The sequence below is a fragment of the Propithecus coquereli genome, unplaced genomic scaffold (genome assembly GCF_000956105.1).
Source record: "Propithecus coquereli isolate 6110/MARCELLA unplaced genomic scaffold, Pcoq_1.0 Scaffold171, whole genome shotgun sequence".
NCBI classification, from domain to species: domain Eukaryota; kingdom Metazoa; phylum Chordata; class Mammalia; order Primates; family Indriidae; genus Propithecus; species Propithecus coquereli.
Window position 1 is genome coordinate 1,003,579 of NW_012141747.1, and position 16,117 is coordinate 1,019,695.

General features: G+C 40.7%; 1 protein-coding gene across 1 annotated transcript in view; it reads right to left on the reverse strand.

Moving 5' to 3' along the window:
* The window catches only part of SLC9A2 (solute carrier family 9, subfamily A (NHE2, cation proton antiporter 2), member 2), a 90,382-nt gene that overhangs the window by 17,296 nt on the left and 56,969 nt on the right, over positions 1–16,117 (reverse strand). The window contains exons 6-8 of the mRNA XM_012641912.1: positions 9,012–9,101; positions 8,420–8,490; positions 2,164–2,325 (exon numbers count right to left, since the gene is read on the reverse strand). Coding sequence (XP_012497366.1) covers positions 2,164–2,325; positions 8,420–8,490; positions 9,012–9,101 — 323 coding nt within the window. The remainder of the gene's footprint in view (positions 1–2,163; positions 2,326–8,419; positions 8,491–9,011; positions 9,102–16,117) is intronic.

Genomic DNA, 16,117 nt, shown 5'->3' on the forward strand with positions numbered 1-16,117 from the left:
TTTGCTTTTCTCAAGTATCTGTGATAGCGGTAATATCAATCTCAGATGATTGAAACAACCATGGATTGAGATAATTAATTCTAGGGTGGACTTCTTTCCTTTGGAGACTAGTGTGTAAGACTTTGGAGTAACAACCTACAGCTGAGTACAAGAGCTCCTCCTTCTTGGTAGGTCCTGAATGCCAATTTTATCCTCTAAGACCAATTAGTCTGTCAAACTTCTGTTTAGTTCTAGACTCTCAGACACCTTCTCTGTAACTGACCAATAGTTCCAGGGGAAAGTGGCTTCAAATGCCAATTCCATTTTTTTGGACTTCCCTATCCTCTTGTTTTGTGAACAAGCAATTCTTCCCCACAATGGTACTCTTTAGCTTTCAAGTAGATTTTTAAAATACATATTGTCCTTTTTCTGTAGTTGTTCTCAGAAGATGGTTTGGTCTGGAATACTCAGTCCATTATTGCCAGAAATACAATTTCTTTTTAACTCCCTATTGCTTCAATTTTCCTCTAGAGAAACATTTCAGGAGAAGTGGAATGGTCAATATGGCAACCATTTATCCAGCTATGCAGACAGCCATTAATTTTGTTGCCTACATCCCTAATCCTAAAACTTTGCCTTTACCCTGCTTACTCTAGGCTTCAAAATGAACTGTAAACAGGTAAAATTGATATTTTCCTCCTCTGAGATCACAAAGACAATGGCTCTCCTTTGAAAACTGGATAATTAAATTATCTCTTGTTGCAACTGAAATGGAATAGCACGAGAAAGACCATAAAACTTTAAAGCTAGAGAGAAACTTAAAGATCCAGTCTGGTCCCATTTCCTAGTGGAAGAAACTCCAGCTCAGTGAGACGGATGGACCAGCTCAAGGTCATACAGCAAGTTACTTGCAGAGCTGGGACTAAAAGTCAGTCATGCTACTGCTCAGTCCACTGCTGTTTCTAATGAAATATAATGTCTTCACCTCCAAGCCATCCTCACCATACTTCTTTTCATTCTGGATCATGCCAACTCCCATAATTTTTATAGGGAACTTAGAGTCCTTGTAAAAAATCATAGTTTATATGATTGGGTATAATGTGCAGCTTCCTCTTCTCTCACTTCAACCTTCCTACAGGTAACATTTTAATTAGATGACATTGTGTTTAAATGAGCTTCAAGCTCATCGTTGGAAGACAAAATCCATGGGAACCTACAATTTCTCTCACTTTTGTGGTAAAGAGGGAATGATGCTGACATGATAAAATAACCTCACGTGTTAACCGAGTTTTACTGTATTGATGGTTCCGTTCCTGACTTGTTGGAAGACATTGGATAAATCTTTTCACCATTCTTAGTCTTCATCTCCTTGCTTTTAAAATCAGGAAGACAGATTAGATCAGTGGACCTCAATCCTGGCTGCATATTAGAAACATCTGAAGAACTTTTAAATATACCTATGCCTAGGCCTCAATACCAGAGGTTCTGATTTAAATGGTCTCAGATGGGGCCCAGGCATCTGCATTATTTAAATTCTCACAAAGTGTTTCTAATGGGCAGGGTGGGTTGAGAACCACTGTACTAGATGATCACTACTGTTCTTTCCAAACCTTCAACTATGATTCTGTGAATAATCTATGAGGAAACAGCTATATAATTACATGCATATTTATAGTACATCTAACACACCTTAAAATATTCCATTTCACAATGCTTGCCAAGGGGGCTGCAATTTACTTTCAATAAGCATTAAATTTCCCAAAGCAAATATAATAAAGGCATAATCATCCTAAACATGACAGAGTATTTTCTGATTAGTCAATTCTAAAATGAAATAACATAACATAAAACATAACATAACATAACATACATATTTCTAGGCTTTCACATTTTAACCATAATTTCATTCTGCTGAGGGATCTTAAGGCATCTTAAGCCACCGGGTGCAGTGGTGCACACCTGTAATCCCAGCTACTTGGGAGGCTGAGACAGGAGGATCACTTGAGCCTAGGAGTTCAAGCCATGCCTGAGCAACATAGGGAGAGCCCCCCAAACTCAAAAAAAGAAAAAAATCTTAAGGTATCTCTCTAGGACAGAGGTCAAAACTTTTTTGTTATTACTGATTCAAAGAACTATCAGTGTATATTTAGTAATACTAACTTTTATTTGCAAAACTGTACTTACTTTAGAGATGCGAAAGAAGGAACAGTACTTATCATCCCAGTCTCCGCCATCTCAATGGCATGTTTTATTTCAAGCTTTTTATATAATGACACAATGCTTGACTTGGGTTGGTTTTCCCGAATTAAAAGCTTCCGCAGGTATTTATCATCAAACTTCTTAAACCTGTAAAAAAAAATGCCAAACTTTCAATAAATTAGTACTACACTGGCTAACAAAAAGTGTTTTTTTTTCCTTTTTACCAATAAAATCATTTCCACTACTCCCAGGAAAAAAACTTAGTAGCAGCACTTAGCTAGTCTGATAATTATACATATATATATATTTCATATGTATATACCTGTGTATCTGAACTATACATACTATATATACATAACACATTCTGGTACATGTTTGTATATAACTATGACATATATATATGTACACACATATATATTTTATTCACTAATTGTAGATTAAAATACATATCTTTCTTCTTTTACCATTTCTCTAGTTTCCCTTTCAGCAAAATGACTTAGAAGTGCTGTCACTACTTCTGTCTCCAGTTCCTCTCCTCTGATTCTCTGTTGAACATTCACAGTGCCTCCAACACTCCATTAAAGCTACTCTCGCCAAGGTTGTCAGTGAACCCCACAATATAAATCCAATGGCCAATTATTAGTCCTCACCTTTCCTGCCCTCACCTGCTTAAAACATTGTCTGCATTTGGCTTCAAGGACACCCTACTCCCCTGAGGTTCTTCCTGTTTCTCTCTCAGCCTGCCTTGTTGGTTCTTTTCCTTCTTTCTGACCTCTTAATATAGGAGTACTCTGGGGCTCAGTCCTTGGTCTTTCCTACCCCACACTCTTGCCCAGTCCCATGGTTTCAATAGCATCTCCTTGCCAATAACTCCCAAATTTGTGTCTCCCATTCCAACCCCTCTCCCAAACCCCGGCTGTGAGCATTTGGCTGCCTTCTCAACAACTCCAGCTGGGTATCTAATACTTGACTTGTTCAAACTGAACTGACCTTCTCCTAGCGTCCTCCCCATCTCAGCCAATGATGACTACACCGGGTCAAAATCCCTGGTGTCATCCCTGATTCTTCTACTTCTCTCATGTTCCATGTTAGGGGCTGAATTGTGTCCCTCCAAAAATTCATATGTTAACACCCTGATCCCTAATACCTCAGAATGTGACCATATTTGGAGATATATGGTCTTTACAGAGGTGATTAAGATGAGGTCATAAGGGTGGGCCCTAATCCACAATGACTGTTGTCCTCATAAGGAGAGGAAATTTGAACTCAGACATATACAGAGAGAGGGAAGATGCTGGGAAGAGGCAGGGAGAAGACCGCCACCTACCGGCCAAGGAGAGAGGCTCAGAACAGATCCTTCCCTCACAGTTCTCAGAAGGAAGCAATCCTACTGACCTACCTTGCTCTCTGACTTCTAGCCCCTAGAACTGTGAGACAATTCATTTCTATTGTTTGAGCCACTCGATCTGGAGTACTTTGCTGTGGCAGCCCTACAGACTAGTACTCCATATATGCTCCATCAGAAATTTCTGTTGCTTCTACCATCAAAATATATACAAAATCTAACCATCTCTCTCCACCTCTAATGCTATCACTCTGGTCCAGGACGTCAAGCTCTCTCACTGGATTCTTGTCCTGGGCACCTACTTGGTGTCCCTCCTCCCACCCTTGTGTTCCTACAGCCTATTCCCAACACAGAAGCCTAAGTGGTCCTGGTAAAATGTAAGTCTAACGACATGACTGTTCTGCATCTCCCCTGAGTGGAAGCACAGCACGGTGGCCCGTGCTGCCCTACACAACGTGGGTCTGCACCTCTGAGCACGGTGCCCCTCTTCCTGCGGTGCAGCCTCACCTCCTGTCTTACAGACTCACCAGCTGTGCTCCTCCCTCCGAGCCTTTATACTTACTATTCCTTCTACCAGGAATGTTCCCCAGATACCTGCCTTTCAGTCTTTTCTTGACAGTTACTTTCTCAAATAGCCTTTTCTATCCAACCTGTCAGAACTGCATGCCACCCTCCTCCCCGAGCAGTCCCTGTCTCCTTTCCAAGATGTATTTTTCTGCACAGCAGTTATCCCTTTCTAGCATGTTGTATAACTTATTCATTGATCTTATTTTCTGTCTCCTAGCACTGGAATGTAAGATCTTTAGGGGCAAAGATCTTTTTCTGCATCACCAGTGCCTAGAACAATGCCTGGTACATTGTAAGCATGTGTGGCAGAATGGGGGGATCCTTTGGTCCCAATTTCTCCCTGTATCTGCACGCTCTGCCATGTTACTTGACAATGTCCTTCCACCATGGCCTGGGTGACCTGCCCTGCCCTACTCACTGCCACTGGGCTCAATAATGTTACTTGCTTTGGTCAATGCACTATTAGAGGACACAGTAATGGGAGTGGAGGATTAACCTTGGCTTACATCTTGCACCTCCACAATCACCACGAGAAAGATATGCACAGAGTGGCTCCATAGCCCCAGGACCAAGGTGAACGTCACATGAAATGGAGTCAACTCACCCCAGTCACACCAGGTAAGGCCAGCCAGAATCAGCTGATAGCCAACCAACCCACTGAATCATGAGCAAGGCCAGCGCAGGTCAGCCACGCCCAGTCCAGACCAGCTGGCTCTCAGCCTCTTGACTCACAAATGACTGTTGTTCTGAGCAGCTGGGTTGTGGGGTGGTTTGTTATACAACATTACTATGCCAATATATAAGTGAAACAACATGCAATAAACATTTGTTGAGAAAGAAATAAGGGTACTACAGTGATCACCATAAGCCCAAAGAGGTTTATAGGCACACCTGTGCCTTGAAAGGAATCAATGTTAACCCACATTCTTCATGTAAGTCCTTTGTCCTACATACTGGAGGGCTCTGAATAGTTAAGGAAGAGCCATCCGGATATGCTTTGCTATTGACTGGCCACTGCACTGAAGACTGAGTCTACTTTTTTCTACTTTTATTTTGAATTTCATGTTGGGCCTATTAAGCTAGAACTCCTGACAGCAACACAACATCTTTTTTAAAAAATTTCTTTTATTATTATTATTTTACTATTTTACTAGAGATAAGCAAAAGGAAGAACAAACATCAAGGACAATGGCAGGCTCTATTTTGCATAGGGAATGTGTGAGTTCTTTCTTAGCTTCATTTCCACACCTTTCATTTCTCTGCCAAGCTACACACAGGTGTCCTCTTTCACCATTATTGGATTGCTCTCGCCGGGTCTGGGAAATGCCCCTATCGTATTACCCTTTCCCTTCATTCTCAAAGGATCGAATGCCTCAAGAATTCTCTGGCAGGACCACTGGAAATCCACAGCATAAAGATTTCAGAGGAAAGGGAAAGACACCCAATATGCCTCAAACAATCACTTCTTTCTTAATGCCATTTTTAGTAACATTGACAATTAGATGTGATATGACCAGAACTGATTTTAAAAGTGGCCTGTGTCGGCACCAAGTCCCCCCACACCCACTTCCCTGCTCTACCTGAAATACACAGTGCCTGTGACAATCCAGGACACTATTTGAAATTCACCTGGAAAAATTTTTGCATGGAAATATATAAACACTTATGAAATGATCAAATAAAGTATATCCACTGCAGTGAAGATGGAAGCCAACGTTGGCTCTGCTGTCTTTAGCACTTCCAGCCCAGTTATCCCGGCCGCCTTTAGAAATTTGCCGGGAGCGGATCACAGACCTGAGAGATAGTGTCTCTGCCTGAAAGACAGGATGTAGCCAGACCTTCTCTGACATTCCTTCGCTTGGGTTCCAGACCAAACCCACGTGACCATAGTGTTCTCCTTTTCCCTCTTCTGACAGTGCTCCAGGGCCAGGTGACCTCATGACATGCTGGCTCATATCTACTGCCCCCATTTGGGAGGCAGAGGAGTGGCAGAAATCTGGAGGCTAATCCTCACTTTTGAAAGGGAACAAGCTGTTCTGGGTTACGCCTCTCACGTGTCACTTCAGGGAAGTGCTGAGGGGATGTTAGAAAAGGGAAGAAAAGTGGCTGAGTTGGAAAAGAGAAGGTAGGTGGAAAACAGGCATCGCTAGGGAAACAGTGGAGAGGAGAGGCACAGGGATCTGTCTCACTGACTCAGCACAGACGGGGACCCATCTGTGTTAGGAAGTTCCCAGGGTAGAGAGTCATAGGAGACTCTCTGTAGGGTTCTGGTCTACCACCTGCCTCCACAAAAGTGAATACTTCGCAAAATAAATGGCCACTTTAAAAAATATTTTTTTTAAAATGGGGATTTTACTTTGCTTGCTTGATTTATTTATTTATTTATTATTTTTTTAGAGACAGGCCTTGCTCTGTCACTCAGCTGGAGTGCAGTGGTGCTATCATAGCTCACTATAACCTTGAACTCCTGGGCTCAAGTGATCCTCCTGGCTCAGCCTCCCAAGTAGCTAGGACTACAGGCATGCAACACCATGTTTAGCTAATTTTTTAATTTTTTGTAGCGATGGGGTCTCACTATGTTGCCCAGGCTGGTCTCAAATTCCTAGCCTCAAGCAATCCTCCCACCTCGATCTCCCAAAGTGCCAGGATATAGGCGTGAGTCACCATGCCTGGCCTTCCTTAATTTTATTACCTTGTGCTCCCATGTGGCTAACTGGGCATTCTCTCTACACGAATAAAATATTTTTTTCTTTAGTTGTGAAGTAAGGCTAAGTCCCAGGGCCGTTTCTACATTGTGAAGGTTCTAAGCACTCAAGTCTGTGTAACTCATTGTATGCTAGTATTCCTTAATGACACCTCACACTCTCTCACACACACAGAGTCTATTTGCTGTATGCCTGTTTTGTTGTCTATATTGTGCTGCAGAATTTCAGAGGCGTGAGTCTATGGCTTAAACTTTCTATGCAGCCCAATATTATGCCAGCATACATGAGCAAACAGGAAGCACTGAAAAAGTCCCTTATGTTAAATTACATAAATTCATAGGCTGGTCAATTTCATGTAATTTAGCAGTGGAGTGGAAAACAATCTGTTACCAAGTTAGGAAAGAAAAGGCAAGAGGGATCCACCAAGTATAGTTTAGGATGTGCTCTTCTGTCTTCAGGGACCAGCTTAAATGCTGCCTCCTTCAAAAGCCTTGTCTAGCCAGGGAAGTGCTGAATGTTTAACAAATTGTTCTAGGAATAAAAGGACCCTGATTTGTAGCATTTGTCAGGTCCGTGGTATAAACACTCCCAACACGGCTGATTCAAGTAGCCAGGGTGCATGGTGCCAAATGCACAGCCAGGAAGAGAAACACATTGTCAGCTCCCACTGGTCGCTGTGAGCTGGCACCCGTACCCTGCTTTCCTACCTCTGCTGTCAGAATGAATCCAAACTTCTCGATCTCATAACTCTGTTTCTCAATTTATATTAAAGCATGCATCTAATTCTGCCTGCCTAGTCTACCTTTTCCACTTCAGCTATAAGATCCTTGAAGACAGGTATTGAGTTGTATTTATCCACCACAGAATTTTTTACAGAAAGGTAAACTGTGTGCGTGCACGTGTGTGCATTTATATAAATGTATTAATATGTAACCTTTTAGATAATTTCAGCCTTCACAGATATACATCTATTATTTCTGATAGTCCATTTACATCCTCAGGTGCTCTGAATCTCTGCATTTGACAAAACCCCTCACCACGTGTGCCAAAATGGGTAGTAATGGGACGCCCAGTTTTTAACCAAGTACACTGCATTCCTCAGCCTCTTATGCGGTGAGGAAGGGCCACATGACTGAGCCCTAGCAATGTGGTAGAAGTGAAAGAATCTTGTGGCAGCTGCTGACAGCTTTGATTAGAAGGCAGCTAGCACATATCCTTTGTCTCTTCATTATCTTTCTCCCTCCCCGTAGCCTAGAATGGCTAATATAGATGCGGCCATTGTGGTCCCAGAGGCAGTCTTGGAAATGGAGGCCACTCTTAGCAGATCAACCAGACAGAGTGTCATGGGACTGGGGCAGGGGAGGGGGTGTCTGTGGAGTAGAGCTCATCTACTAAACCTAAACTGCCTACCTCTGGCTATTTATAGAAGAGAGAAATAAGCTTCCCCCTTGTTTAACCTACTATTATTCCACATTTCTGTTACAGCTGAACCTTATCTTAAAGGACATACTATGGTACAACAAAGGAAAGATCTGCAACTTTAAAGAATAATACAAGCCAATACGTCCTGCTTCCAGAGTGATCCAGAGCCACTTCATAATATAGTGGCCTAAGACCTTCTTACTTGTCTCTCCAAAAGTTGTGACCCCAATGTCCACAAACATCTTCAATCCCAGTCTTCACATGATCAAAAAACTGAAACACAAAAAGGCTAATTGATTAGTTTTACATGAAATCATTAATTTTCACTCTACTTATATCATGCCTAAATTCTAAAGGCCCTGCTAGTTTTTGCTTTCTGTTTGTTGTACTGAAAGCAATAAAACAATTAATCTTCAAACAAATTGATGAAATTTTTGTCATGGCAGTCTTAGGCCATTCCTAGATTATTCTGCTCATCATAACAGTTTGTTCATAATTTTGAAAAACATGAAATATGGTAATAATTTTCCTGTAGGAACATTTTCAGGTTGAAAGAAGTAAAAAGAGGAGGTTTCTTATCTCTGCGTTCACGTACACGTTTAGCAAACTAACCTGGAGACGTTACCATGGGTTATATCTGTTCTACACTCCCCTAGCACGTACCTTCCCCGGGCCTCCGTCTCTCCCCTCTGTCATTCCCCTTTTCTTCAGGAAATGCACAACTTGGTGTCAAGATGTTTGACTGATTCAAATATTTTTTATCATTTAAATTGTTACACTCTATTAACACCTACCCGACAATGGATTTCTTCACTGACAGCTTGCTGTTTCTTATTGGATCTCTTAACATCAAGAAACTCCACCAGTGGTCGGATAGTTATTCCCTGAACAGAAAAAAAAAATAATGAATTTTCTGATAAAATAAAATTAAAAATTCAGGAATAACTTCTCTTCTCCTAAGCTTTGATAACCAGCAACAAAAGATATTCTGCTCCCAAGATTTAGCAGCATAAATGTAACCTTTTGTTAACTTTTTCTTTCTTTCCAACAGCTGGCATACTTTTGAAGGACCATGTCTCAACACAAAACAATGGAAAAAAAGAAAGAACTTGAGAAAGTAACTCTCAGAAATAATAAAGCTTTATCAAGTTCAGAGAAATTACCTACTTGTTGTATTACCCATAGAAAACTTTTCAATTATTCCTTCATTCATTCATTCATCAAAATTATTTTAACTGAGCTTCTATTACATATATGTCAGGGCCTTGGGCATTTTGGACACAAAGATGAATAGTTAAGGACCTCATCTCTAGGACTCTGTAGTCTTATAAGAAGTCAGATATATCCAAAAACAGTTACAAAGTAGGCAGAAGAGGAATGATAGACACAGACTCAGGAGGCAAGTCAAGGCGAGCTTGGTGCAGAGGAAACAGTGGATAGCGGTCTTACAAGGTGTTGGAAGCATTTTCCAGCAAAGACCACAACACAGCAAACAAAGCCTCAGTAGTAAGAAAGGGCTCGCGGTCAGTTTGGGCCTATTCACGGGTGAACTTGGGAAATGGAGAGAATTATACGCTATTCAGTAAACCAGGAAGAGAAGAACATTTCTTAAAGTAACAACATATATCTACCAGAAATCGACAGTGAACATCTCACTTAATAATGAAACAGTAAAAGCATTTCCATTAGAGCCAGGAACAATACAGGTTGCTTTTTATGCTCTTTGGCACAGTTCTGCATGTCCTAGTCAATTAAATAAGAATAGAAAAAGAAAAAGTAGACATATAAATACTGAAAGTGAAGTGACAAGATTTTTGTTGCTCATGGATGATCTGGGGTTTTGTGTCCTAAAAAACTCTAAGATAATCCTTTTTCATTTAAAAATAACAAGTTTAGTAAAGTGACTAACATAAAATCAACATGCACAAAGCATCCCATATAGAAATTTAAAAATGTAAGAGAATAAAAACCTATACAATAGCAATGAAAAAATATATATATAAAGAAAGGGTGCATATATATATATACACACACACACACTAGTATAATATATATAAATACTAGTTTACTATATATACTATATATTTGCCCCCCTCTCTCTATATATCCCTATCATAAATGCATAAAACCTTTACAAACAGAGCTCTAAAACTTAACTAAAGAACATTAAAAAAAATCTGAGTTTTAAAAAGACACATACAGTTCCTAGATGGGATAACAATATTATGACAATTTTCTCTCAACTAACATTTATATATAATACAATTCCAGTAAAATATCCCTAAAGATTTTTTAACAGAACTTGACAGGTTGATTTTAAATTAACCCAGAAGAGTAAATGTAACCAGAAGATTTTAGAAAAAGAGTGAGGGAGGGAGAACTTACAGATACAAACCATCAGCTAAGATGCTTAAAAGTATGTAATACTGGCACCAAAACAGGGTAGCTGAGGAAGGATGAGAGTGTGGGGTGAAGGGAGAGTCCCAACTTTCTTGTTGGGGTGGGGGTAGATGGCCACTACTTCCCGGCAGGAATAACACATGAGCGGGAAGGGCTGTAGGGTTTTGGGGGGAAGGAACTAGATATCTGGAGGTATGTTCCCTGCCATGCATTTGATTTTCATCTCACCTTTCCCCATGTCTTGAAGTCTTTTAAGATGCTTTTTGATCATGCAAACTGACACACACACACACACACACACACACACGCACACACATGCCTGTTAGTCCAGCTCTGGGCATTTTTGGACTTAACTTTCATTTTAACTTTCTGAAATGTGAACTGATTTTGGCCAAATTTGGTATAAGACACATCTTGTGTTCTATTTGTATTTCAGTCTATCACTTTGAAATAACATAGAAGGTAATAACAGCTTTCCAATCAATACATGTTCTGTAATTTTTAACTTATGTAAATGAAAATGGGTGTAAACATGTGGTTTTCAGAGATAGGAGATTTTCACTGAGTTCCAGATTCCCTGAAACCACTAGTTTAATAATAGCTCAAGGAAAAGTCAACAAAATCAATGCAATTTTTAAAACTATATATTAATACTATGTTCTAAAGATTGCTGTTTCACATGCTTTCTTCCTATCGGCGTTCATTTAGTAAATAATTAGTGAATGCCCAGTCTTTGTAAATACAGGACATAAAAATAAAGACAGGACACAGGGCCTGTCCCCATCCCCGCGTTGATTCCTTCCACCTGACAGACAATCTAGATGTGAATGCACTGCCCTAAAAAAATCACAACTCGTCCACTCCAGGAAGCAAGCGCTGCCTATCACCCAGATCAACTCGTTTCTAAAAGTACAACATACTTATGTTTATAATTAATAAAACTTATAAAAATGTGTGTTTGTTTAAACAGTCCCTTTTAATAGTCACCCCTTTTCTCTTGGAATTATTTGCAATGGTCATGTCGTGCTCAATGGGAATTATTTAATAAAGGCTTCCTTCCTTCCTCTCCCCCTTCTTCCTTTCTTTCCTTTGTCAATCATCTATTTTGGAGGCAGAGTGCATGGCATTTGTGTATGCCATATTAAGCTCCCCAAGCTGGATGCTGTATTCTAGGAATCTCTGAGAGAGAGAGAGAGAGACAGAGACAGAGAGAGACAGAGACAGAGAGAGACCTTTTGAGAAAGTATCTTATTTTACCACACTGGAAAATTTCTAATTTAGGTTACCCAGGGAGTAAGCTGATAAAGATTAGAAAATAAAAAAGCTTAGTATTATCCATATGGGATTAAAAAAAGAAAACATAGTTTTCCATCAAACTATCAAAAATCGTATTTGCAAAGCACAAGTTAAATTTTCACCCATTCATTCAGCTTTGGCACAATAACATAAAAACCTCGGAGTCAGGCCTGACGAAAGGCATCATTTAACAGCAGGTACAGGAAGGAGAACAAGATGAGATTTGTTTTCCATCTTGTTCCATCTCTGCTTCCCTCACACCCTGCATCCCTCTGCTTCCACTAATATGAAGCAGGGGAAATAACCAACTACTGCATGATTATAACGAGTGTTCTTTTGGTTTGTTCCTTTGCAAGAAAATGAGTTCTTCTGTTGTTTTTTGGAATTAATATTTGCAAAAAAAAAAGAGGTGAAAGAGAGAAACTTCCTTACATTTCCTTGCTGATTTAGCAGGCAATTTCCAGAAAAAAACTTGAGGTAACTGTATGCATTTATTAAAAAATGTCAGTATCGTTGCTATGCAGCCATATGTAAGGCCTCTCTCACATTACACACTTGATCGCAGACATCGTAAACCGAGTTGTGTGAATAGTATTTATCTCAGAACCGGATAAGTGGAACGAGAGACATAACAGTGTCCGAGTAGGTGTGCCTGTCCTCCTCCGTTTGCCTTTCTTTCACCACTTCCCATACCTCACAGTGATTACTTGTTCCATGTCTGCTTCTTCCCCCAAACCAGATTTTCTCTGTCCTGGGTCGTCAGTGTTTCCCGCTCGACTGTACCTCAGTGCTCCAACATGCTGCTACAACTCCCGTCTTTTAAAACCAGAAACAAAAGCTGTCCTTTGGCAGATGTCCTCCTCTGGCCACTACCCCCTTTCTCTATCTGACCTCAGCAGAGTTGCCTGTATCTTCTATCTCCAATGTCTCTCTCAACTCCTCTCTCTCAAATCCAATCGATCAGAGTTCCATCCTCCCACCTGACCCCACGTGCCCTTGTGAGGATGGCCGCTCATGGCCGTGTGGCCACACCCAGCGGTCTGTCCTCCATTCCGACCTCTCCTGACCTTGCAGCTGCCAGCACCCTCTCCTCCCTGAACACTGTCTTCACTCAGCTTATGGGCAACTCCTGACATTTCTCCTCCTTTACTATTCACCTTTCTCAGTCTCCTGCACTGGTTCCTCAACATTTTCTTGATTTCTAAATATTGATGTTTTTAGGGTTCAACCCTCAGATGCCTTCTTTCCTATACTCTTTCTATACTCACTCTCTGAATAATTTCTTCCAGATTCATGCTTTAAAAGCCACCTACATACTGATGAATCCCAAATTTATATCTCCCACTCTCACTTCTTCCCCAAATTCCAGACTCATATATACAATTGCCTATTTAACATCTCTAGGTGGGTGTCCAATAGACAAATGTATATGTCCAGTATGTACATATTCAAAACTGTACACTCAGTTTCCCACCCTTCAAACACAATCCCTCCTCCATATTCTCCACTAAGTTAAAGGTCACCTGGTTGCTTTCACCTTGAAAGCCGATTGCTCAGGCAAAAACCCTTGGAACTATCTTTCACTATTCTTTCTCTCACATCCTAGACTATTCACCTACATTTTTCCATCTTAAAAAAGCCTAATCATCTTGCTCATTTTAATATAGGTCCAGAATAAATTATTCTGAATTCTATGGAATTCCACCTAGTAATGGTATATGTTAATTAAATATAAGGATAGTGTTATTATTAAGCTAACTAGATAGATAAAACATACGACCATTTATTTGACAAATGAAAGGACATTTGAGGGTCCTAATGATGTCTATAAAATAGTGGGCATCATCCCTCCAGTTTGAGAGGCTAAATTAGCAAAGGTTTATTTAATCGTTGGGAAAGGTCATCCCACCATGGGCCCTGAGCATGCCCACAGCGGGTACCAAGAAGGTAGGGCCTTAATTACCTGGGCCATTTCTCAGGTTTGCAAGCAACGAGCAATCTTGAGAGATGAAGTGATAGATTCCCAGGTTCAGTGTGCCCTTCCTGCAATGCAGTCCACGACATGTGCAGACACCCATCATGGGCCCTTGGTGTCACTCCCATAAGATGAAACAGTGTGGAAAACTGACACAAACCAACACAAAACTCTGGCTACTGTTTTTACCACAGGCAAGAATGTCCTTTGTTCCTGGCCTCGGAGTCTTCTGCCAGCATCCATAAAATAGTAACAGGCTAACTTGTCAGCTTGCAAGTAGGGTAAAGTCCCAGATGCCTCACAGTTCTGCACAGTGATTCACAGTAAATTCCACCGTTAATGGGCAACTGAGGCAGAAAGAGAATGCCATCTCTTGCATTCCAGTCAACCTTGCTACCTGATGGACTTCTAGGTAACCACTGAATGCATTTACAGAATTCTGGGGATCTGCCATATGATTACAGCGACTAACTAAATAATAGTTATTATACTCAAACAACTTTTCCTTCCAAAGAAAAGTATATTGAAAGAATTTAAATTTTTCTTTCTTTTCTCACCATTTTACTTAATGTTGTATATTAAAACATAGCAAATAATAAGGTTAAAAACTTGCCTCAGGTGTTATACTTTATAGACGTATTCCTTGTACTGCCTGGGTGGGAGGTATGTACCATCGTCGAGATTTTATAGCCAAATACACTGAGACCCACAGAGGCTGCAAGAAGCAGGCCCAGAATATCAACCCAGAACAGCCTTACTCTAAAGTCTTCACTGTATTATTACTGCACTCCATGAAAAACACCTTATATTTTGTATAAATAACATAACCAACCTTATTGAAAGGAAAACAAACTCAAATTGTTTGTTCACTCAATATTCTACAAGAGTATTTTCTTGTAGCATGTATTGTGCTTCATAAAAAAGCTACTTTCCCTAAATAGCAACATGATTCAAGTGATGTTAAAATTTTCATTATAAATTATGATATCAAATTACATCATGAAATTCTATTTTCGAAGATAGGCCTAACTCAATAGTATCAGGTTGGAAGAGCTTACCATATAAGAAATACTGAAATAAGAGGAGGAAAATATATTTAAAGGTTAATAACAGGTCCATCAGCATAAAAGTTGTCATTCGTGAAAGAAAACGTAATTCCTACTCAAAAGGCAAAACTTTATGCATGGATTTAGAATTAGTTATTCCTACTATATTTGTAACCCATTAAGTATTTCCCTCTAGGCATTTTTCACTGAATTCCTTAATTACTCATATATTCTGGAAAAGAGATCCTTTCTGAAGGGAGTGTGTATGTATTTGTGTGTATGCGCGTGTGTTCACAGTCTTGAGAACCAGCGGTAGGTGGGAGATGGGAGGAAGAGGAGGTGGGCAGCGTAAGGAACCAGGCAACAGGCACACATAGGTCTCCAAGCTCTGCACAAGGAAGGGTGGGACAGAAAGCAGGAAAAGGAAGACAGCAGCAGGGTGGAGCTGCAGCAATTTCTCTTCCCCATGGACATCAAAATGAGCTTGGCTGGACTATCCTTAAACATACCCAGAAGAAAGACTGACTTGCAGTCTCCAGATACTGATCCCCAAATATCTCCCCCACTGGAGGGTGAGCTTGATGCGTTCACAGTACCAAATGCGGCCGATACATCTCAACTCTTCTGCTTGTCACCTCAGTCTTTTTCCTTTTCCATCAGGACTTTTCCCCACCTTCATCTCTCTCCTTCCCTCTATGCCGCTGAGAACAGGTGGGACTTCCTGACTTCCAGCTTCCCCTCCGCCCCACCTCCCACACGCTCCCTGACTTTCTGCACAACTGCACAACACAAGAGTTACAAGTTATCCCTTGAGTGATGCTTTACTCCGCTCGGCTCACACCTCACATCTCACACCTGGTCTTGCTGAATAGTCCTCCAAAACAAACAAGACTGCGTCTACTTCTCATTTCTGCGCTATTACCCAGGGCTAAACCATCTTGCCTGGGCTACTGTGTGAACACCCAAATCAGTCTTGCTCCTTCTATGTTTGTCTCCTATAATGCATCTCTCGCCCAGCAGCCAGAAAGATCTTTTAAAAACACATCACTCCCCTGCTTAAAACCCTAACATCCCTAGCTCTCCGGGAGGCCGAGGCGGGCGGATTGTTTGAGCTCAGGAGTTCGAAACCAGCCTGAGCAAGAGCGAGACCCCGTCTCTACTAAAAATAGAAAATAAATTAATC